Source organism: Salvelinus fontinalis, chromosome 8 (assembly GCF_029448725.1).
Source record: "Salvelinus fontinalis isolate EN_2023a chromosome 8, ASM2944872v1, whole genome shotgun sequence".
Classification (NCBI taxonomy): Eukaryota; Metazoa; Chordata; class Actinopteri; order Salmoniformes; family Salmonidae; genus Salvelinus; species Salvelinus fontinalis.
In genome coordinates this window covers 18,480,224-18,506,091 of record NC_074672.1, presented here as the reverse complement: position 1 = coordinate 18,506,091, position 25,868 = coordinate 18,480,224, and the positions used below count along the sequence as shown (strand labels likewise).

Here is a 25,868-nt window from a genome sequence, read left to right as displayed (position 1 = left end):
ATTTCACTGGATGAATGTGAGATAAAAAAGCTGCCTCAGCCTTTATACACACACACACACACACACACACACACACACACACACACACACACACACACACACACACACACACACACACACACACACACACACACACACACACACACACACACACACACACACACACACACACACACACAGGCATGCACGCAGGCACACAGGCATGCACGCACTCACACACACACACAGGCATGCACGCAGGCATACACTCACACTCACACACAAACACACACACACAGGCATGCACGCACAGAAACTCGCACACGCACACACCGGTTCTACATGTAATTTACTCTGTGGTAGAAGTGTCACTTTCATATGGACAAATGTATGCGGAAGGTTTGCTTTGTTCATTGTCAAACTGTGAAGAGGAATGCAGAAAAACATCATAAAGAAGTCTTGTCATCTAAAGTCACTGGTGCATTTCTGCCTGGCAGTAGACTTGTGTCGAGACTTTGTACATCTCTAAAATGAGTCCCACAGCAGTGGCTTTGAATTAAAATTTTCTCTCTCTCTCTCTCTCTCTCTCTCTCTCTCTCTCTCTCTCTCTCTCTCTCTCTCTCTCCTCTCTCTCTCTCTCTTCTCATCTCTCTCTCTCTCTTCTCTCTCTCTCTCTCTCTCTGTCTCTCTCTCTCTCTCTCTCTCTCCCTCTCTCTCTCTCTCTCTCTCTCCCTCTCTCTCTCTCTCTCTCTATCTATTTCTCTCTCTCTCTCTATCTATCTCTCACACTCTTTCTCTCTCTGATCCAGGCCACAGAATGGGTCGATGATCTTGTACAACAGGAAGAAGGTGAAGTACAGAAAGGATGGCTACTGTTGGAAGAAGAGGAAAGATGGGAAGACCACGCGGGAGGATCACATGAAGCTCAAAGTCCAGGGAGTGGAGGTAAGGAACAAGAGGAGGAAGGGGGGAGGGGTGTGGGGGGGGGGGGGGGGTGGGGGGGGGGGGGGGGAGTATGGGACCTGGTCTGACCTGGACACGACACTGAGTTGTCCTCCCCTGACTGTAAGGGAGAGACAGCCAAGCTACATGCTGAAGTTGGGTCCTAGCCCTGCTATCTCCCAGGAGCCACGCAGAGCAGGGAAACATGCAGCACAACAATAGTTGTTCCCTGGGAAGGCAGCGGAGTAGAACCGATTGTTTGTACCTTATTAAGGCGCAGGATGTTGCCTTTGCTCTCCAGAGCCTACATTAATCTTCTCTCCTCCCTCACTAGCTAGTACACACCATGCTGAGCCCAACTCCGCATTTTGCCCCTATCCTCACTCCCCTCTATGACCCCTAACCAGCAGGCACCACACAGGCCCAGTCTCAACCGGGTTCACGCCGGGCCAGCCTGGGTTAGCGGTGCAGTGCTGGCACCATGGTTGATTTATCATCGGTGACACACATGAAAAGAAGCGTCTCCCATCTAGGGCCTGACTCACTCCCCTCCCTTCCTTTTTTATAGGGCTGGGGGGGAAATCTAGTTTTGTTTCACTTGCAGGCTTAGCCCTAGGCAATGGTGCCAGAGGCACAGGAGTGTGGATGGGTAGGGGTGTCAGGGATGGGTGTGTCCATCTACACACAAGCACACACTCACACACATACCTCAGGGAGTGGCAGGTGCCGTGTGTGACAGAGACAAACCCCAGACTGTCCACATAGGGTTCCTGCTCTGTGTTTGTTCTGCTCTACAGGACGGTCGCTCAGGGGAAATAGCTCAATGTTGTCTGTGCCTGGACGTGCCACTCTCTGATAACTCTTTCTGGACATGCTTGCTAAAACCATTTGGGTCTTACGTGTTTCTTCCGTAATATCTGACAGTTGTATTAATTAATGTCACTCTTTGTGAAAGTGCTAAGCGTACATGTCAAGATATCATTTTGGTTATTTGTGAGCTGAAGCCAAATACTTCCATGTCAAACATATCCAGTTAAATATGCTGTTTTGGTACATATGCCTGGGATAGAGAACACATACATTAGTTAAAATCATGGATTACAGCCAATATCGACACTCCGCTAAAGGCTAGAACTACCGCTTACAAGAAACGGGACACAGACATGGACGCATACAGAAAGCCCACTAGGACCTCTGTCGAGACATCACACATGTAAAAGGACAATATAGGAGGAAGGTGGAATCCTATTACACCGGCTCTGATGTTCGTCGTATGTGGCAAGGCTTGCAGATGATAACATAGGGAAACCCAGCCGTGAGATGCCCAGTGATGCAGAACACCCAAACGAGCTAAATACCTTTTATGCTCGATTCGAGGAATACAACACTGAGTCTTGCCTGAAAGCCCCTGTTGTTCCGGATGACTGTGTAATCTCGCTCTCCATTGCCAATGTGAGTAAAATGTGTAAACAGGTTAACAATCACAAGGCCACCGGGTCAGACGGAATACCAGGGCACGTTCTCAAAGTATGAGCAGACCAGCTGGCAGGTGTCTTCACAGACATGTTCAATCTCTAAAAGGCCTAGTCTGTAATCCCAACATGTCTCAAGCTGACCACCAATGTCCCTGTTCCCAATAACTCTAAGGTAACCTGCCTAAATGTAGCATCTGTAATTATGAAGTGTTTTGAAAGGATGGTCATGACACACATCAACACCGTCCTCCCAGGCACCCTGGACCCACTCCAATTCGCATACCGCCCCAACAGATCCACAGACGATGCAATCTCAATTGCACTTCACACTGCCCTCTCCCAGCTGGACAAGAGGGGGAATGACTATGTGAGAATGCTGTTGATAGACTACAGCTCAGCGTTCAACACCATAGTGCCCTCCAAGCAGGGGACTCTGGGACTGAACCAATGTCGTATATAAACCCTGGACAGGTGACGCTGTCTTGACAAATAAGAGGGTTTGACGCCACCGGGGCTCCATGATCATACTCCTCCTTTCGGACTTTGAGGAATGGAAATGAATCATGGTAAAACTAACGGCACACATACACAAGCCATGTCTTTAACCCGTCTCCTCTCCTTCATCTACACTGATTGAAGTGGATTTAACTAGTGACCTCAATAAGGGATCGTAGCTTTCACCTGGATTCACCTGGTCAGTCTGTGTCATGGAAAGAGCGTGTGTATACACACACTATATACACACTCACACACACACTGACACTCTCACACAAAACCCACACACATTAACATATACTACATATGCGTATGCACACACACATAACACACCCACGTATACCAACAACACAAACACATACACATAACACACACTCGCGTACCGACAGCACAAACGCATACACACACACACACACACACATACCGACACACACGTACACACACATTTACACACATACGTTTTTACACTCATCATATGCTGCTGCTACTCTGTTCTTTATTTTACCTTATTATTATCTATCCTGATGCCTAGTCACTTTACCCTGCCTCCATGTACATATCTACCTCAAATACCTTATTATTATCTATCCTGATGCCTAGTCACTTTACCCTGCCTTCATGTACATATCTACTTCAAATACCTTATTATTATCTATCCTGATGCCTAGTCACTTTACCCTGCCTTCATGTACATATCTACCTCAAATACCGTATTATTATCTATCCTGATGCCTAGTCACTTTACCCTGCCTTCATGTACATATCTACCTCAAATACATTATTATTATCTATCCTGATGCCTAGTCACTTTACCCTGCCTTCATGTACATATCTACCTCAAATACCTTATTATTATTATCTATCCTGATGCCTAGTCACTTTACCCTGCCTCCATGTACATATCTACCTCAAATACATTATTATTATCTATCCTGATGCCTAGTCACTTTACCCTGCCTCCATGTACATATCTACCTCAAATACCTTATTATTATTATTTATCCTGATGCCTAGTCACTTTACCCTGCCTTCATGTACATATCTACCTCAAATACCTTATTATTATTATCTATCCTGATGCCTAGTCACTTTACCCTGCCTTCATATACATATCTACCTCAAATACCTTATTATTATTATCTATCCTGATGCCTAGTCACTTTACCCTGCCTTCATGTACATATCTACCTCAAACACCTTATTATTATCTATCCTGATGCCTAGTCACTTTACCCTGCCTCCATGTACATATCTACTTCAAATACCTTATTATTATCTATCCTGATGCCTAGTCACTTTACCCTGCCTCCATGTACATATCTACCTCAAATACCTTATTATTATCTATCCTGATGCCTAGTCACTTTACCCTGCCTTCATGTACATATCTACCTAAAATACCGTATTATTATCTATCCTGATGCCTAGTCACTTTACCCTGCCTTCATGTACATATCTACCTCAAATACCTTATTATTATCTATCCTGATGCCTAGTCACTTTACCCTGCCTTCATGTACATATCTACCTAAAATACCGTATTATTATCTATCCTGATGCCTAGTCACTTTACCCTGCCTTCATGTACATATCTACCTCAAATACCTTATTATTATCTATCCTGATGCCTAGTCACTTTACCCTGCCTTCATGTACATATCTACCTAAAATACCGTATTATTATCTATCCTGATGCCTAGTCACTTTACCCTGCCTTCATATACATATCTACCTCAAATACCTTATTATTATCTATCCTGATGCCTAGTCACTTTACCCTGCCTCCATGTACATATTTACGTCAAATACCTTGTACCTCTGCATATTGATCTGATACAGGTACTCCCTGTATATATCTCCATTCAGGACTATTTTATTTGTCTTATGTTACTATTTTATTATTTTTTTGTTTTTTTGTTTCTCTGTATCATTGGGAAGGGCTCCTAAGCAAGCCGTTCACGTGTAAGTCTACACCCGTTCTATTCGGCGCATGTGACAAATAAAATGTGATTTGTTTTAAACTCCAGATGGACGTTGCATTATGCAGATAACACAGCTGTGACTCCCAGACACACCTCTCTTTCTGGAGGCCATGTGACTGTTCACACTGCTGCCATGTGACTGTTTATACTGCTGCCATGTGACTGTTCACACTGCTGCCATGTGACTGTTCACACTGCTGCCATGTGACTGTTCACACTGCTGCCATGTGACTGTTTACACTGTTGCCATGTGACTGTTCACACTACTGCCATGTGACTGTTCACACTGCTGCCATGTGACTGTTCACACTGCTGCCATGTTACTGTTTACACTGCTGCCATGTGACTGTTCACACTGCTGCCATGTGACTGTTCACACTGCTGCCATGTGACTGTTCACACTGCTGCCATGTGACTGTTCACACTGCTGCCATGTGACTGTTCACACTGCTGCCATGTGACTGTTCACACTGCTACCATGTACTGTTCACACTGCTGCCATGTGACTGTTCACACTGCTGCCATGTGACTGTTCACACTGCTGCCACGTGACTGTTCACACTGCTGCCACGTGACTGTTCACACTGCTGCCACGTGACTGTTCACACTGCTGCCATGTGACTGTTTATACTGCTGCCATGTGACTGTTCACACTGCTGCCACGTGACTGTTCACACTGCTGCCACGTGACTGTTCACACTGCTGCCACGTGACTGTTCACACTGCTGCCACGTGACTGTTCACACTGCTGCCATGTGACTGTTTATACTGCTGCCATGTACTGTTCACAGTGCTGCCATGTGACTGTTCACACTGCTGCCATGTGACTGTTCACATTGCTGCCATGTGACTGTTTACACTGCTGCCATGTGACTGTTTACACTGCTGCCATGTACTGTTCACAGTGCTGCCATGTGACTGTTCACACTGCTGCCATGTGACTGTTCACATTGCTGCCATGTGACTGTTTACACTGCTGCCATGTGACTGTTTACACTGCTGCCATGTGACTGTTCACACTGCTGCCATGTACTGTTCACACCGCTGCCATGTGACTGTTTAAATCAAATCAAATCAAATTTTATTTGTCACATACACATGGTTAGCAGATGTTAATGCGAGTGTAGCGAAATGCTTGTGCTTCTAGTTCCGACAATGCAGTAATAACCAACGAGTAATCTAACCTAACAATTTCACAACTACTACCTTATACACACAAGTGTAAAGGGATAAAGAATATGTACATAAAGATATATGAATGAGTGATGGTACAGAACGGCATAGGCAAGATGCAGTAGATGGTATCGAGTACAGTATATACATATACATTATATTAAGTGGCATTGTTTAAAGTGGCTAGTGATACATTTTTGATCCATTTCCATCAACTTCCATTATTAAAGTGAACGTTTACACTGCTGCCATGTGACTGTTCACACTGCTGCCATGTGTGACATGGCAGAGAAGAGCCAGTAGAGGACACTACTCATCTGACACCTCTCCTGGGATGTCCTATGGAAGACTGCTTCAGGCTAAATGCTGTGGGCAGAGGACGCATCTTCAGGAGTGAAGGTGGATTCAAGAGAGATCGGCTAGAGACTGATTCAGAAGAGATCGGTTAGAGACTGATTCAGAAGAGATCGGCTAGAGACTGATTCAGAAGAGATCGGCTAGAGACTGATTCAGAAGGGATCAGCTAGAGACTGATTCAGAAGAGATCGGCTGGAGACTGATTCAGAAGAGATCGGCTAGAGACTGATTCAGAAGAGATCAGCTAGAGACTGATTCAGAAGAGATCAGCTGGAGACTGATTCAGAAGAGATCAGCTAGAGACTGATTCAGAAGAGATCAGTTAGAGACTGATTCAGAAGAGATCAGTTAGAGACTGATTCAGAAGAGATCAGCTAGAGACTTATTCAGAAGAGATCAGCTAGAGACTGATTCAGAAGAGATCAGCTAGAGACTGATTCAGAAGAGATCGGCTAGAGGCTGATTCAGAAGAGATCAGCTAGAGACTGATTCAGAAGAGATCAGCTGGAGACTGATTCAGAAGAGATCAGCTAGAGACTGATTCAGGAGAGATCGGCTAGAGACTGATTCAGAAGAGATCAGTTAGAGACTGATTCAGAAGAGATCGGCTAGAGACTGATTCAGGACCTGTAGAACCACAGGGAACACTGCTGCCACACCATTTCAATATGTACAGACACCATGCATATCTCACAGGCATATTTCACCTGAGTCATGGTGTCACGGTGTGTGTGTGTGTGTGTGTTGTATGTTGTGCGTGCGTGTGCGTGCGTGTGTTTGGGTGCGTGTGTGTTTGGGTGTGTGTGTGTGTGTGTGTGTGTGTGTGTGTGTGTGTGTGTGTGTGTGTGTGTGTGTGTGTGTGTGTGTGTGTGTGTGTGTGTGTGTGTGTGTGTGTGTGTGTGTGTGTTTGTGTGCGTGTGTGTTTGGGTGTGTGTGTGTGTGTGTGTGTGTGTGTTTGGGTGCGTGTGTATGTGTGTGTTTGGGTGTGTGTATGTGTGCAGCCACCATCCTGTGCAGTTCCTAACAGACATAGAGGATGAGTGATCCATCAGTTGCTCTACAGCCCAAGTCAGGACAGGACAGGACAGGATCTGTGACCCATCAGTCATCTTCAGCTCTGTTTACTGTAAACACAAGTAAATGTCCTGCCCTTAGCCTTCAGCACTGGTACACCACAGTACAGTATAGTACAGTATGGTACAGTATAGTCAGGGAAGAGCACATACACAGTACAGTCAAGGCAGGGGGACTCTCTCCAGGAGAGCCTGCCGTGTAGGGATCGGCTGGTTAGATCCGTTATTTCAACACCACACACACTGAATGTATTTTTCCTATAGTTCTCTAAAGATGAACTCCAGTAAGATGAATTCTATATAATAAGGCACAAATAACAGCTAGCTGTATCAGTTCCCTTCTCCATTATTTCAGACCATTGAACCTTATTGGGATAACAGTAGTGCCCAGATAGGCAGAGCGGAATGACAGGGTAAAACCAGTCTAGATGAACACAAACGTACACACACACACACACACACACACACACACACACACACACACACACACACACACACACACACACACACACACACACACACACACACACACACACACACACACACACACACACACACACACACACACACACACACCCACAATGTCCTCCAGAGTCTTCAGCCTCTACATAAGCAGCCTCCTCACACGGCTCTGTTAAGTATAAATGCTCTCCTTTCTCCAGCCAGCCAGGACCTATTAGAAGCTGTGTGGTTGTTACACAGGCCTGAGTTAGCAAACAGAGAACACAAGTGTTGTGGGTTGTTCATGCTAGTGGTGCTCAGTGGCTCCAGTGAGGAGAAGAGAAGGAAGGCAAGGAGGCTGTGGGGCTGGGAGTGAGGGGCCTTCAGGAGCCTGTAAGAGGCAGCAGTGCGTGGCAGGAGTGGATGTCAGTGCGTGCCCTGCTACTGTCCTGTCTGCTGCAGACCATTGTCTCAGCAGGCTGCCCTCTCTCCTTCCCTCTCTTCCTACCTCTCTCTCTCTCCCTTTCTATCTTCCTTCCTCTCTCTTCCCACCTCTCTCCCTCTCCCTCTCTCCCTCTCTCTTCCTTCCTCTCTCTCTCCTTCCCTCTCTTCCCACCTCTCTCTCCCTCTCTCTCTTCCTTCCTCTCTCTCTCTTTCCCTCTCTTCCCACCTCTCTCTCTCTCCCTCTCTCTCTCCCTCTCTCTCTCCTTCCCTCTCTTCCCACCTCTCTCTCTCCCTCTCTCCCTTCCTCTCTCTCTCCTTCCCTCTCTTCCCACCTCTCTCTCCCTCTCTCTCTCCCTTTCTCTCTCTCTCCTTCCCTCTCTTCCCACCTCTCTCTCTCTCCCTCTCTCTCTCCCTTCCTCTCTCTCTCCTTCCCTCTCTTCCCACCTCTCTCTCTCTCCCTCTCTCTCCCCCTTCCTCTCTCTCTCCTTCCCTCTCTTCCCACCTCTCTCTCTCTCTCTCTCCCTCTCTCTCTTCCCACCTCTCCCTCTCACTCTCTTCCCACCTCTCTCTCTCTCCCTCTCTTTCACTCTCTGGGCCATCCCACTCTCTCTACCTCTCTCTCCCGATTAATCTCTCTCTCTTGATCCCTCCCTCCCACTTTCTTCCTATCTCATCTACTCCCCCTCCAAGCCCACAGTCCAGACGGACAGAACCTTGAGAACCGGACGGTAATGCTCCCCGTTCCCTAGAATTGGAGCACAGGGCGTGTTGCGGCATTAGCGCTTAACAGGCCGTGAAATAGCAGCCTGCCTCTCTGACGTCTCCCCCATCACTCCAGGTGAGCTGGCCAGACGGCTAGATAAATGAGCAACCACCCTACCCATCTCCTCATCTACCCAGAATGCATCTGGCTTGGGGACCTGAGGAGAGGAGAGTTGTCTGTCTGTGATTAGCTCACCACTCCTTCTCTCTCCTCACCTCTGTCGAGTCCCACTTGTTCTGCTGCTCAGCTCAACTCCCCTATGCTTCCCCCAGAAACGTTTTGGTATGTCCCAAGACTGTTTTGGGCTTCAGACTCACAGGTGGAAACACCACATGTCATAAGGTCAAGCACTGGTGTAAAACCCTGCTGTGGACATATTATCCAAGTGCCATTTCCCATGACTGTTGCCAAACATCAACCTGAGGTATAGGTCGTTTTAATAGATCATCTAGTATGATGTCATTGAGCGTTATACAGGTTGAGCATAGACTACGTAGCACTAGAATCCCTGGCTTCTCCTTGTGTAGTAGCAGAGAACATCTGGTCTGGTTCAGCTAGCCATGGACAGATCAACACTGACACACTCCAATGATCCTAGACCTGGTCAGACTCAAACCGTCACCCACCCACCTCCTGTCATGATTAGCTTCTAATGTGGACCCCCCTCCAGCCCCTCTTCCCATTATTCCTGAGCTTTAATAAACTCCCCCAAACACAGATCGATTTCTATTAAGTGAAGGTGGCAGTGCCTCTGACTAATTTCATTACCACAGGCTAATTAAACCAAATAGAATAAGCTTTCTTGTTTAGGTGCACAGAAGGCAAAAGCTCCAACACTCTTGGAACTCAATGCCCATATCCTTCCATTCCCCCTCCAACCCCCTAAACAGCGGCCTGATCATCGCTCCTCCTAACATGTCAGTCCATGTTGGATATGTCTTAATGCGGGATTTCAGCCGTGCAACTGTGAAATGAAGGAAGCTAATGCAGCATGTCGGTGGCTCAATCCCCTCTGCTCATTGATAATAATGAAGCCAAATGTCAAAATGTTAGCGGCTAATGCAGTAATGGAGTGGACCCTGGACTGGGCTGGATGCAGGGAGCGCTGCATGAAGATAGATGCTAGGCTACACACCACACCACATTGTCTGCACTGTCTCCCATATCACATGACCTTGAGGGTCTAGAGTAGACTCAATGCTTTGGGCTTTGTGCTGTTTATTTTTTAGATAGAAGTTAATATCACTTAGGTGAGACGATTCCAATGTTAATTTGATATTCTACCAACACACAGAAGAGGTATGTTGTCCAGAGACAATACTATGGTTTTGTTCTGTGTTGTTTATGTTCGTTAGCAATTTAGTCACTGAGGGCCTTCTTCATTCCTGTCAAGGTGAGAAGAATCCACCGTTTGTTTGGTATTCCACCAACGCAAAGGAGACTTGTATTTTCAAGAGACTCGAGAGTGTTGTTGGTTTTAGATCTCTGTGTGTATGTTAAGGAGAAGATAGTTGAGGTCGAAGAGACGGCAGCTGGGTTGCAGACAGTGTGTGTTGCGTGGCAGTCAGATAGCAACGCAGCAGCTGATATCACTAGATTGCAGGGCCAGATGTGAAGAGAAGACAAAACATACTGGTCTCTCTCTCTCTCTCTCTCTCTCTCTCTCTCTCTCTCTCTCTCTCTCTCTCTCTCTCTCTCTCTCTCTCTGTGAAGGAAGTGACATCACGCATGACATCACTCTCCCCATACTCCGACTCAAGTGTGACATTAGGACCAGATAACTGACACTGTGTAGTCACCAACACCACCAGAGGCAGAAATGTTTCCTCCCTATTTTTTTTAAATGTTTTATTTCAACTTATAGACAGGCCTTTTAAACAACTGTGGGTTTTGTGAAGACAGTACATTGATGAACTCTATTGTCTCCGCTCTTCCCTTGGTGGTCTGCTTTGTGATTGGTATATTTCTGGATTTGACTCTGGGCTCTGCTCAGGCAGTAGCCTGCCTCTGTTTCCCTTTTGAATTACCTGAATGTGTTGGAGATAAAAACCAATCTGTTTGTGATCTTTTTTAAATCCCCGTTACCATGGCTATAACTCCTAACCTCCTGCTAGGGTAAAGGAAGGTAGTCATTGAAGCTGTTCTGTCACTGAAAGCACAGGAAATAGACCGTTGTCCTATTTCATTCAGTTTCTTATTGCTTTATTCACCTGGATCATGTAATAAGATGGACCTACCTATGCAGAAACAAAGGAATAGAACTTTCTGGTTTCAATAAATTCACAGACAGTAAAGTATGATTGTCAAGACAACAGAATTCAATTATACTATATGGTACAACACTATATGTATTTCATTTGTATATTAACACACTGATAAGGTAATACGTATGTATTTAGCCATAGCATTACACTCATCTCATGGACATAGTCCCTCGAGCTAGTCATATTGAATGATACTGTTCCACCGTGTACTATAGAACAAAGCACCATGGCTGTGCTACTATAGACTGAATCATAATGTGTTTGTGTGAGGGGAACGGCACCTCAGTACCTTCAGGCTCTGATCAGGCCCTACACCCAAACAAGGGCACTGCGTTCATCCACCTCTGGCCTGCTCGCCTCCCTACCACTGAGGAAGTACAGTTCCCGCTCAGCCCAGTCAAAACTGTTCGCTGCTCTGGCACCCCAATGGTGGAACAAACTCCCTCACGACGCCAGGACAGCGGAGTCAATCACCACCTTCCGAAGACACCTGAAACCCCACCTCTTCAAGGAATACCTAGGATAGGATAAAGCAATCCTTCTGCCCCCCCCCCCCCCCCCCCCCCCCCCCTTAAAAGATTTAGATGCACTATTGTAAAGTGGCTGTTCCACTGGATGTCATAAGGTGAATGCACCAATTTGTAAGTCGCTCTGGATAAGAGCGTCTGCTAAATGACTTAAATGTAAATGTAAATGTAATGTGTTTCCTATAGGTTGAACCAGCGGGTTCCCATGTTAGTGTTTCCTGCCAGTATTCACAGTGGATTCACGTGTCCAGCTCACTCATGGTTTTCTCTTTAAGCTGAGTGGAATTAGTTTTCTGCTCTTACTTCGTCATGATCACTGAAATACTCAGTAGCATGTAAGCCTTTCATGCCGACCCTGCTATCACCACTTAAATCCCACAGCAGGATTTGGGGCTAATTTCAGGAGGAGGGTGTAGAGGAAGTGGATGTTGAATGTATAAGAGCCTGTCAAAAGCTGTGCATTATCGCCACTTTCCCCCTGATTTAATTTGCCACTTGTTGTCCGCCCCCCCCCCCCCCCCCCCCATCACCATGTTGTCATGCTGAGGAGCTCCACAGGGATCCCTCTTTATTGTGACGGGAGGGAGGGAGGAACATCCGACAACTGGAGAAGTCCTTAATGTGTCGATCAAGCTGAGCACTTTGACTTCATTTTGCATTTTTGTATTGGCTTGATTACACACACACACACTCACACACAAACACACACACACCTCTACACCATTCTCTTCTCCTGGGTCTGTGTGAGGAGGCACATAAACATGGCCCAGGAGATGAGCTGTGATTCATGGAGCATGGAGATGAAGAGTGTAGATAATATGATGGACAGAAATACCCTGCGGTGATGCATTAAGGTCTCTGAGCTCACTGTGTTAAAACAAATACAAATGAATCAATAAGCGGGAGAGAGAACAGAGAGTGAATAACTAATGTGGGGGAGGGGGAAATGGCTTGTAACATTGGGTGGCCCATATGAGCACCATACTGATTCGTGTGGGGATGACGAAGAGAGAGAGAGGCGGGCGAGGGAGGAAGGCGGCAGGGCTTTTTGAAATGTAACGGGACTGTGAGTGAGCCCCCACTGCCTCGCTCCGTGTGTCAGTCATTATCTCCGTGATCGCTGGAGCTGCACTAAAGCAACTGAACCCGTCCTGCGTTTGATACAGCACCCCTGGGACAGACACACACACGCCGAGAGAAGCATCACCTCAAGATATGCAAAGATGACGGAGGCGGGAGCGTAGGGGAAAACAGAGGCTGTTGGGGGGAGGCAGGCTATGCTAGTCTACAGTAGGCTTTGCGTGACACAGTCAGTGGCTGCCTAGCGTATGATCTCTCCTCTGCTACAGTCGAGTGAGCCAGAGAGAGAGACAGAGGCCGGAGCAGCACAAGACTTGGGCCTAATGGTAATGAGTGACGTTCACTACTAAGGCCTCACTGCCCTCTCTCTGACACAACAGAGAAGTGCATTCAGACTGTACTGTACAGAGCAAGAGCCCACTAACTTGTGGCAACGCTACATCATTTCTGTGTTATGTCAATTCTGATTATTTACTAAAGTCGAGTTAGGAGATATGACATTTTAGCAGTGGGTAAATCTGTCAAATGATTCACATCTGTTATTCTATTTCCAGTTGGAGAACTTTTTGACCTCCAACTAATTTTGTCAGAATGGGCTGTAATGAGGATGAATCAGAGGAATATTCTGTCTGCACAGCCCACAGACCTGAAAGGAACCAGTTCAAAGTGGATACTCTAAGGACACAGCTTTAGACTGACTCTCAAGTGTCTCTCACCCTCAACTCCCTCACCTCAGGGAGCGAGTGCCGGTTTCTCTCCTCTTCACCAGAATCTCTTTATAATGATCTACATGAGGACTTCTGCTTCATCACAGTCACAGCAGGGTAGCAGGTTGTCTTTCTTCTTGACCACGGGGTCAAAGAGGGTATTTTGAACTGTTGTACGGAATGACATTCTATTTCTAGGAACCTGTAAAATACATGATATAGACTGAGTGAAATGTCTTGGATGGCTCTTTGGGATATAGTATATTGCTATATCCCCCCTTCTCTCTGAAGAGGTTGATGTAATACTCTCTCCCCTCCTAGAAAGCTGTTCCTGTGGAACAGGCAGTTCTCTGTAGAAAGGCTATTTCCTCAGACCCTGTAGTGCTAGCTGGGTTAGGCTCTCTTCTCTCGTCTCCCCGTCTCTCTCCTCCCGCTGACCTTCTAAACTTGTTTCATTGTTGGGAAGGGCCCGTAAGTAAGCATTTCACTGTTAGTCTACACCTGTTGTTGTAAGCATGTAACGAATAACATTTGATTTGATTTGCTTCCTTTTATCTGCCTGAGAGGGGGGCAGAGAGGGAGCACAGCCCTCTGTTGGTGTTAGGATACTAGCAGGGCGCCAAGGGGTTGGAGGTGGAATCACACTCCTTTAGAGACTGATGGATGTTCAGTACTGTACAGTATACAGTACACACGTCTGCATGGGATGGGCCCACATTTCAAAGCACGTTATTTTTTTCTCCATCTGCAGAAATCTTTGCACATTGACATTAGCGTTGCGATGAATTCCTACATTGTCCTCCATCTATATACAGTATAGACTGTAAATATAACTTTCACACGTGTAACTTATGTTCATTTCTACCTCTGATATTTTTTGCTTGTTTACTGTGTCTCTGCTGCCGAGGAGGTGGTGTATACAGCTTCATTTATTATCAACTCTGGGTGTAGAGGAAGTTTAGAACTAATTTGCTGCTGCATTATGTTTAATAACTGCAAAATCAAACCGTACCAATGTTCCCACATCCAGCCTTCAAAGCATTGGTAATGAGCTGAGCTGGAGAGTTCAAAGAGAATGTTCAAGTGTTTCTATAAACTTCTATAGTGTGTGGCGTGCTGAGAGACACTGTTTATACTGACAGGGATATATAGAGAGGATTGATATTTAACATGAAAGAGTGACTTAAGAGGAGTTTAACAGAGAAAACAGGTTAAACCCTTATGCTCTGGGCAACAGGGGAAACCGTTAGGGAACCAGAATATTCTCCATTCATTCACACGCACATGGCTATCCTGTTCCCTCTCTTCTCTTCATTGCTTTTCTCTTCAGTATTTTCTTCTGTTTGTCTTTCTCTTGTTCAATGACTCTTCGCCATGCCTGAGTTAACCTTGTTCTTTACACTGGGCCGACTAGGTCCTCCATTTTGTTCACATTGCTTTTCTTTTTGCCATGTCCCTTTATTTTCCTCACACATTTTACTTTGACGGCTCTATTTAAATAAACCTAAAGCAAATCTACATTTGTGCTATTTTCACTATCACAATTATCGAAGCACTTGCAGGCCTTGGCGTGAAAGGGCTGGGTTTTAATGAATAAACAAGTTGTGGGTGTGTTGAGGCTTGGCCCCTCACTGGCCAACCAGAATGTGCTCCATGGCGAAATATGTGGTTGCTTCAGGTTGTGTATTTAAGGTATTTTATGTATTGCCGTGAAATCAACTCCAATTCCAATGTTAGTCCGTTATAGTTTGCAAAATGGCTTACATAAATGAAATGAGAAAATGGAGACCTATCTTTGCTAAATACATTAACTTGAAACCATTTGCAGTCCACATTGTTCTAAGTAAATACATGTCTTCAATAGCATTCACACTGATATGGGGTATAGGCCAACTGTATACTGCATTATGGCTGAGCAGGGACATGACAAACATTGTCAATAAGCAAGATTCTATTCATTATTGATAAGGTCTAACAAAAATAATTATTCATGTAATTGGAACTATCTTACAGATCAGATCGCATTCACTCATCTCCAGTAGTTGCATTGCAAGTGTGCCACTGACATTGTCACCATAAAACCAGGAAGGTGAACCATTCTAATAAGTTTGGTTGTAATACAATTTTACGAAAAACAAGCAATACGTTTTTTTAAACAACAATAACAACAATAAATAATTGTAAAATGTAATGATATCATAAAACTACCAGGATACAAAAGCCACACATTGCTGTTGAACCAGCCTTCGTTATAGTAGGCCTAAGGGAGGGCTTGGGTTTTGATCATATGAAACGGAAAACAAGCCATTTTTACAGCTTACAGATTACTTCTACATACTAGGTTCTCCGATATTCACCAAGGTTCTCATTCTCGCGTCATGATGGGCATGAACACGTAGTCTACTGTAAATCATGGAGGGGGTTTTACGCACGTCCAAAACGGGATCTGCATGGCTAAAATAACGTGGGCCTGCCTACAATGCATAGATAAAAGGGGAATGTCAGCTCACTGTTTTACTCCTCTCAAACTTGAAATTTTATTAAAGCTTTGGTGATTAAGATTTATTTCCAAGCGGTCTCAGAAGCCCAGCCCTTCATTGACTGTCTTGACTATACTTTGCGATTGCATTAGGCAGACAAAAAAAATGCCTTAATTGAGAGGAGGGGAGGCTATGCTTAGTTTTTAATCAAATAAAGCGAAATGGGAAAAAAATACGAAGTATACAGGCACCAAAAGCACATTAGGCTACTCTTGTTCCATGCGTATATGGACAGTGTGCGTTACGGGTTGATAGACTGTGTTTCCGCCGTCAATATTAATGCAATAACCAACTGTTACCACTAAAACCAGCTTTGTCTTAAATATCCCTACCAGCGCTGCCTGAAATGAACACTTTGGATCATGTTTTTAAGGACACACGTCAAATATTTCCACCACGCCCATCTGAGCCCAAGTGAGCTGGTATGAGACATGTAAATTGCCAAACCTGGCGTTAGGGCTGGAAACTGCCAGTGCGGCAGTTTTTACATGACGAAATGGCAAACTAACGTGCGTTTGACACTAGCCAGCCGAAAATAGAGCCCTGATTCTTCCTTTGTTGTCGGTTAGGGAGGCTTTGCTGAAATGAAAGGGAAGTTTGCGACGGTGAATATATTTATATTATACACAAAAATGTGCAGGAGATGAGTCATTTCTGTAAAACCCATGGGGGGTGCTGAATGTGTTCTGCCTGGTGTGTAGACACACTGGTCCCTTGTTAATGTTGCTGTCACCCAGTAAACCTATTACACACACACACATATGCTCGCACACACACACACACACACACACACACACACACACACACACACACACACACACACACACACACACACACACACACACACACACACACACACACACACACACGCACACACAGACGCACACATACAGACACACGCACACACACACACAGACTTACACGCATGCACACAGACTTACACGCATGCACACAGACTTACACGCATGCACACAGACAAAAAGAAAAGCTATCACAAGCATGCGCACACAGATCATCAACATTCTTCTCTCTATCTCGTGGTTATAAAAGCATGGTAGGCATATCAATGTGTTGTCCTCATGCAGACATGCTCCCTATAAGTGTATGTACACAGTATAAACCTAGGCAAACTACCACACACACTCACGTCTGTACATACACACCAATGGAACCTATCCCTGCAAGAGATGGGGGTTAAAGAAACCAAAAATGGCTTGTCTAGGATATATAAAAATCCATCCTAAAGGTAGAAGGTAGAGGGTGAAAAAAATCTGAAAAGGAGAAGCGAGAGGCTTTGGAAGGTGGATGGATGGCAAGGGGGAATAGAGATGGCGGGGGCTGCTGAGCGAGGAGGAGAGAGAAAGCCAGAATGAAGGATATATAGCCCCTGGCAAACAGAAAACAATTGTTACACTGCCTCATATAACCCACTTCAACCTTAAACAGAAGTTTTTTTTTCACTCAATTAATTTCTACACATTGGGGCAAAGGGCCTGGGCTGAAAGAAATACCTTTATATGCTGCTGCTGCCTATGAACTTGGACTGTTCTTTCTCTGGAAACACAGGCTGCATATGGGCATATGGAGTAGAATACATGGAATGATAAAAACACAATATAGACATAATACATGACGTTATGCAGTGTAATATCTGTAGCCTATATGAACGCCGTTTTTGGACCATTTATTGTGACATTTAATATGATTTATTTTTTAAGAGATTAAAAAATGTAAGAACTCATTTGGTTACACATTTGCATATATGTATAGACTCAATCATTTAATCATGGATCGCACAGGAGTTATTCTGTATATCTTTCCACAAACTTTAGACATATTTTATCTCATTACATGTAAAGCTGAGGGAAAACTAGACCATTGAAACAGTCATTTAGACACAAAATTTGAGTATTGGGAAATGTTCTGGGCAGATTTAGTCAAAAAATGAATCCCTAATGAAAGATAGGAAGCTAGTACTTTTTCAAAAGGAGACATTGATTTCTATCCCTTAGATTTTCCATTAGGGTGGCAGGCAGCATTGTGGCGCTGTGACCTCTCTAACTGGTGTTAGTTCAGCGTGACGCTTGGGGCTCTTAGCAACACTGTCACTAATCACTAATTAAATTTGGTATCTTCAAAAGCGGGACTGAGGGTCTTCAGAAGTGAGTGCTAACAACAACTCAGCACAAACTTTTCAGTATTAGTTCTACTTTTGATGATCCTTCATGCTGCAAGCTATTCCAGACTAAGGTGTCTCCTTTCGTAACTGAGGGTTGAACTCTTCCTCATTCGCACCACCGTCATAACCCTTTTCTTTGCTCAGCTGATGCTGGCTATTCAATAAGGAATTAAAGGGGAAGCACAGCGTCGGCAGGAGAAGCACTGAGACAGTTCAGACAAATTCAGGTCCGTCACACAATCAACATCCAGAAAGTCCCATTGTACACTGTCAGCACAGTAAATATAGCAAGCTGTGCCTCTGGCCAGCAAAGCTTGGTAACCAGACCAGCTCAGACCACAACTCAAGTTTGGGGTCACTTAAAAATGTCCTTGTTTTTGAAAGAAAGGCTCATTTTTTGTTCATTAAAATAACATCAAATTGATCATAAATACAGTGTAGACATTGTTAATGTTGTAAATGACTATCGTAGCTTGAAATAGCAGATTTTTTAATGGAATATCTACATAGGCGTACAGAGGCCCATTATCAGCAACCATCACTCCTGTGTTCCAATGGCACGTTGTGTTAGCTAATCCAAGTTGATCATTTTAAAAGACTAATTAATCATTAGAAAACCCTTTTGCAATTATGTTAGCACAGCTGAAAACGGTTGTTCTGATTAAAGAGGCAATAAAACTGGCCTTCTTTAGACTAGTTGAGTATCTGGAGCATTAGCATTTGTGGGTTCGATTACAGGCTCAAAATGACCAGAAATAAAGCACTTTCTTCTGAAACTCGTCGGTCTATTCTTGTTCTGAGAAATGAAGGCTATTCCATGTGAGAAATTGCCAAGAAACTGAAGATCTGGTACAACGCTTTGTAATACTCCCTTCACAGAACAGCACAAACTGGCTCTAACCAGAATAGAAAGAGGAGTGGGAGGCCCCGGTGCACAACTGAGCAAGAGGACAGGTACATTAAATGCCCTCAACTGGCAGCTTCATTAAATAGAACCCGCAATACACCAGTCTCAACGTCAACAGTGAAGAGGCGACTCCGGGATGCTGGCCTTCTAGGCAAAGTTGCAAATAAACCTCAGTCTGGCCAATAAAAAGAAAAGATGAAGATGGGCAAAAGAACACAGACACTGGACAGAGGAACTCTGCCTAGAAGGCCAGCATCCGGAGTCGCCTCTTCACTGTTGACGTTGAGACTGGTGTTTTGTGGGTACTATTTAATGAAATTGCCAGTTGAGGACTTGTGAGGCAAGTTTTCAAGAACTTGGACTTTCAAGAAGCTAAGTGTCACCTGCCACATCATCATGAAAATCCTTTATCTTTAAAACGTGATTGCTGACATGAAAAAAAAAAATTTGTACTGTATCAACAGTGTACTAATTTTTTTGACTAGATTTTTCCTTTAAGGTCAAGTTCCAGAGTTGAGAGGGAGGTGTTGGTGGCTTCCAACTAGCGCAGAAACACTGATAAACTGGGGTAGATGGATGAGTAGAATGATGAGGCAATGTCTTAATGGCTGCTGTCCTTAAAGGGAAAACATCTTAAAAACTCTTCTCTTCGTGTGAATAAGTGCAAGGGCAGCATGCGGGCATGGCACAGCAGTGATCACTTCCCATTAAGTGAGTGAGAAGCGCTGGGGAGAGGCCTAGCTGTTTTCACAGGGTCTGTCTGTGCCAGCAGCACTACCCTAGCAGCAACAGCAGCACTACCCTAGCAGCAACAGCAGTACTACCCTAGCAGCAACAGCAGCACTACCCTAGCAGCAACAGCAGAACTACCCTAGCAGCAACAGCAGAACTACCCTAGCAGCAACAGCAGTACTACCCTAGCAGCAACAGCAGTACTACCCTAGCAGCAACAGCAGTCCTACCCTAGCAGCAACAGCAGTACTACCCTAGCAGCAACAGCAGTACTACCCTAGCAGCAACAGCAGTCCTACCCTAGCAGCAACAGCAGTACTACCCTAGCAGCAACAGCAGTACTACCCTAGCAGCAACAGCAGAACTACCCTAGCAGCAACAGCAGTCCTACCCTAGCAGCAACAGCAGTACTACCCTAGCAGCAACAGCAGCACTACCCTAGCAGCAACAGCAGTCCTACCCTAGCAGCAACAGCAGTCCTACCCTAGCAGCAACAGCAGTACTACCCTAGCAGCAACAGCAGCACTACCCTAGCAGCAACAGCAGAACTACCCTAGCAGCAACAGCAGTCCTACCCTAGCAGCAACAGCAGTCCTACCCTAGCAGCAACAGCAGAACTACCCTAGCAGCAACAGCAGCACTACCCTAGCAGCAACAGCAGTACTACCCTAGCAGCAACAGCAGAACTACCCTAGCAGCAACAGCAGCACTACCCTAGCAGCAACAGCAGCACTACCCTAGCAGCAACAGCAGCACTACCCTAGCAGCAACAGCAGTACTACCCTAGCAGCAACAGCAGTACTACCCTAGCAGCAACAGCAGAACTACCCTAGCAGCAACAGCAGCACTACCCTAGCAGCAACAGCAGTACTACCCTAGCAGCAACAGCAGCACTACCCTAGCAGCAACAGCAGTACTACCCTAGCAGCAACAGCAGTACTACTCTAGCAGCAACAGCAGCACTACCCTAGCAGCAACAGCAGTACTACCCTAGCAGCAACAGCAGTACTACTCTAGCAGTAACAGCAGTCCTACCCTAGCAGTAACAGCAGTACTACTCTAGCAGTAACAGCAGTCCTACCCTAGCAGTAACAGCAGTACTACTCTAGCAGTAACAGCAGTCCTACCCTAGCAGTAACAGCAGTACTACCCTAGCAGCAACAGCAGTACTACTCTAGCAGTAACAGCAGTCCTACCCTAGCAGTAACAGCAGTACTACCCTAGCAGCAACAGCAGAACTAGTCAGTGTCAGAGTGGGCTGAAGCCCTGGCCTGGCTGGCTCTTTAAACAACAGCACACAGTGGAATATAATGACCACACTCTCCCCTCCTTCCCACAATGCCAGGAAGGAGAGGAGGCAAGAGGCATTCTTCTCATTCCTCCTTTTTTCCCGTATAATTTGGCCGATAATGGTGAAAGATGTTTCATCGCTATTTCTCTCTCTCTTTTTTTCCCTCGTTTCTGCGCTCTGCTCTGTCTTGAAGTGAAATCCAGAGATAAAACCTCAGCGGCGCTCCGTGTTTAATGGAGCTTAATCCCCCAGATTTGAGATACGGAGCTGTGAGGTAATTCCCTCGCCGCTCGCCATCTCCCTCCCATCTCCACCAATACAACATGGGGTCATGTGACCAGCCTACAGCCTGCCTTTAGTCCCCCGCTAGGACAGAGAGACAGATGGACGGACAAGTGGACATACAGACAGACAGCCAGGTGGACAGACAGACAGAAAGACACGCAAAGACCACAACGTTTTATGATACATGGCCAATACCAGGAAGGATAACGACTGGATACTGTGTATTTCATTGCGTGATTTTGATAAGTCTGGTATTCCAAGCATATCAACAGTTTCCTCTTTGTCAAATCAGATTATTCACTCAGTCCCAGTCTCCTGTTAACTGTGTGTGTTAGAGATGTTACATTCCATTTAACCAGACAAGTGAATGAACAGACCCCAGTAGAGAGGTCTGGCGTGGGGATTTATGTCTCATTCATTAGCACTGACTCACTCAGAGAGTTTTACCAGCTAATCTGTATCACACAGACAGATAAACCAAAGTACCGAATTTCATGAGTCACGCACGCCAAGCTTAGTGTCCATCCACAGCATGCAGAGCCACAAAAACAAAGTCACAGGGGGAGGCAGGAGTGTTAAGGGGGGTTATATGGTTTTCAGACTGAGAGCCGCATGTGAAGACGCCTGTCTGTCTGTCTGGCTGTGTCTGTCATTATATCCAGCACACACAGTCCTCCCAAAGTGATGAGCTGCCACTAAGCAATGTGCTATTCATCCTGGCAGTGAAATTATTTTCAATCCCGGCCCATAAAGCTCTCTCGGCAGGCGATATGCAGAGCCCTCTCATTCCCTCTGACACTCTCTGTTTGAGAATAGCCAGTCTGCACTTCAATTTGCCTCACCACTTGCATGTGGGGGAAGACTTGACGTAAGCTTCATTGTAGAAGTGTGAGATTGTCCACAAGGATGATTGTAGCAATAGTGGTTGTCAGAGAGAGGGAGGAGGCGGAGGGTGACAATGAAAGAGCGAGTACGAATGTGTTTAGTGTGTGATTCTGTGAACATAGTTGTGAGGGAGATAGAGAGAGAAAGACTTCCGTCAGTATTAGTATGAAACAACTCTCTCTGATTTTCTATCCTCTAATTACCTCCCTCCACTCGCCCTCTCCACGGTTTTCCTCTATTCTCTCTCTCCACTTTCCCCTCCATCTTTGTTTTCTCATCCCTCCTGCATTCTGCGTCCCTCCTAATTGTCTGGGGAGTGAAGAAACACGTATGCACGCAAGTGCGCGCGCGCACACACTCACACACACACACACACACACACACACACACACACACACACACACACACACACACACACACACACACACACACACACACGCACTCCACAACACACAAACCCATTACAGCTATTGTCCAAAGCAACATCAGCAGGCTTGGCCACTCGTGCAGACATGACAAACAACGGTGCAAGCATCAGTGTGTCAGAGTGAAGGGGAGAGGAGGAGTGTTTCTGTGCATGCGTGTTTAACAGGTGAGAAGGCACATTGTCCTCTATGGTAGCACTGTCTCTGGCACGGCAGAATCTACTGTATGTCTCAATCACCCTACCGCCATCCAGCCTTGTCCAGCCCCATCCAGCCCCATCCAACCCCATCCATTGGGGCTCCTGAGTGGCGCAGCAGTCTAAGGCACTGCATCTCAGTGCTAGAGGCGTCACTACAGACAACCGTATCACAACCGGCCTTGATTGGGAGTCCCATAGGGCGGTGCACAATTGACCCAGCGTCGTCCTGGTTTGGCCAGTGTAGGCCGTCATTGTAAATACGAATTTGTTCTTAACTGACTTGCCTAGTTAACTCAAGGTTAAATAAAAAAATATATAAATCCAACCCCATCTGCCCCTATCCAAACCCATCCAGCCCCATCCAGCCCCTATCCAACCATATCCAACCCCATCTTCCCCTATCCGCCCCTATCCAAACATATCCAGCCCCCCATCCAGCCCCTATCCAGCCATAGCCAACCCCATCTGCCCTTATCCAAACCTATCCAGCCCCATCCAGCCCCTATCCAAACATATCCAGCCCCCCATCCAGCCATATCCAACCCCATCTGCCCCTATCCAACCCCATCCACCCCTATCCAAACCCATCCAGCCATATCCAACCCCATCCTGCCCCCTATCCAAACATATCCAGCCCCCCATCCAGCCCCTGATCCAGCCATATCCAACCCCATCTGTCCCTATCCAAACCCATCCAGCCCCTATCTAGCCATTTCCAACCCCATCCTGCCCCTATCCAAACCCATCCAGCCCCCCATCCAGCCCCCATCTAGCCATTTCCAACCCCATCCTGCCCCTATCCAAACCCATCCAGCCCCCCATCCAGCCCCCATCTAGCCATTTCCAAACCCATCCGCCGCTATCCAAACCCATCCGCCCCTATCCAACCCCATCTGCCCCTATCCAACCCCATCCGACCCTATCCAAACCCATCCAGCCCCTCATCCAGCCATATCCAACCCTATCCTGCCCCCTATCCAAACATATCCAGCCCCCCATACAGCCATATCCAACCCCATATGCCCATATCCAAACCCATCTGCCCCTATCCAAACTCATCCAGCCCCTATCCAAACCCATCCGCCCATATCCAACCCCATCCGCACATATCCAACACCATCTGCCCCTTTCCAAACCCATCCAGCCCCTATCCAGCCATATCCAACCCCATCCGCCCCTATCCAACCCCATCTGCCCCTATCCAAACCCATCCTCCCATAGCCAAACCCATCCAGCCCCTATCCAAACCCATCCAGCCCCTATCCAGCCATATCCAACCCCATCCTGCCCCCTATCCAAACCCATCCAGCCCCTATCCAGCCCGATCCAACCCCATCCGCCCCTATCAAACCCCATCCGCCCCCTATCCAAACCCATCTGCCCCCATCCAGCCCCTATCCAACCCCATCCAAACCCATCCAGCCCCCAATCCAACCCCAGCCAGCCCTTATACAACCCCAGCCAGCCCCTTCCAGCCATATCCAACCCTATCCAAACCCATCCGCCCCCATCCAGCCCCTATCCAACCCCATCCAAACCCATCCAGCCCCCCATCTAGCCCCATCCAGCCCTAATCCAGCCATATCCAACCCCATCCTGCCCCCTATCCAAACCCATCCAGCCCCCAATCCAACCCCAGCCAGCCCCTATACAACCCCAGCCAGCCCCATCCAGCCATATCCAACCCCATCCAGCCCCCTATCCAACCCCAGCTAGCCCCTATCCAGCCCCTATCCAGCCATATCCAACCCCAGCCAGCCCCCTATCCAACCCCAACCAGCCCCATCCAGTGCCAACAGAACAGGGGCCAGGCTTCTCTGCCAAGGTCCTCTCCATCTCCTCTTCCTCCCCCTGCACAGCACATAACCACAGCTCTCCTCTCCTTTGCATAATTACCCTGGTAATTGTGGAGTAATTGACTGCATCACCTGCTCCAGGGAAGCTCTGGTGTTAATAAACAGCTGGAATGTATGCCACATGTTGTTGGAGAGAGAGGGGGAGCATATTGGGGAGAGAGTACGGATTGGGTAGAGGGTGGGGAGGTGAGAGGGAGAACATATTGGGGAGAGAGGACAGGTTGGATAGAGGATGGGAGGAGGAGAGAGAGTGAGGTTGGAAGGGGGAGAGATGGAGAGATGGAGGGAGGGTGGCAGGGAGGAGGGGAGATGGAGAGAAGAAGAGGCATGTATGCATGCTAATACAGGCAGCTACGTAGCTAACGACAGTGTATTGGGATTAGGAACACATCTCATTCATTTGTTATAGAAGTATATGCACATTTATTTGGCCTATGGAAAGTGATTAGTGAGTGGGATATAGGTACTGAGAGAAGGAGATGGATAGATGAGGAAAATGAGAGAGAGAGAGGGAGAGAAAGAGGGAGAGGCCTCTCAGCGATATTGCCATTAAGGAACTCTGATGAATCGACACCTGCAGAGTAGAGCAGAGAAGAGCAGAGTATAATAGAGCAGAGTAGAGCAGAGCATAGTAGAGTAGAGCAGAGTATAGCATAGTAGAGGAGAGATGACCAGAGTATAGTACAGTAGAGCATAGTATAGTAGAGTAGAGCAGAGTATAGCATAGTAGAGCAGAGTATAGTAGAGTAGAGCAGAGTATAGCATAGTAGAGCAGAGTATAGTAGAGCAGAGTATAGTAGAGCAGAGTAGAGCAGCGTATATAGTATAATAAAGCAACGTATAATAGCGCAGAGTATAGTATAGTA

The 25,868-nt window shown here is 46.4% G+C and overlaps 1 protein-coding gene across 10 annotated transcripts in view; it reads left to right on the top strand.

Annotated features, from left to right (window-relative positions):
- Positions 1-25,868, top strand: part of camta1a (calmodulin binding transcription activator 1a) — a 523,753-nt gene that overhangs the window by 265,242 nt on the left and 232,643 nt on the right. For all 10 annotated transcript variants that reach the window (XM_055931565.1, XM_055931568.1, XM_055931561.1 and 7 more), the window contains one exon: positions 789-924. In XM_055931565.1, coding sequence (XP_055787540.1) covers positions 789-924 — 136 coding nt within the window. The remainder of the gene's footprint in view (positions 1-788; positions 925-25,868) is intronic.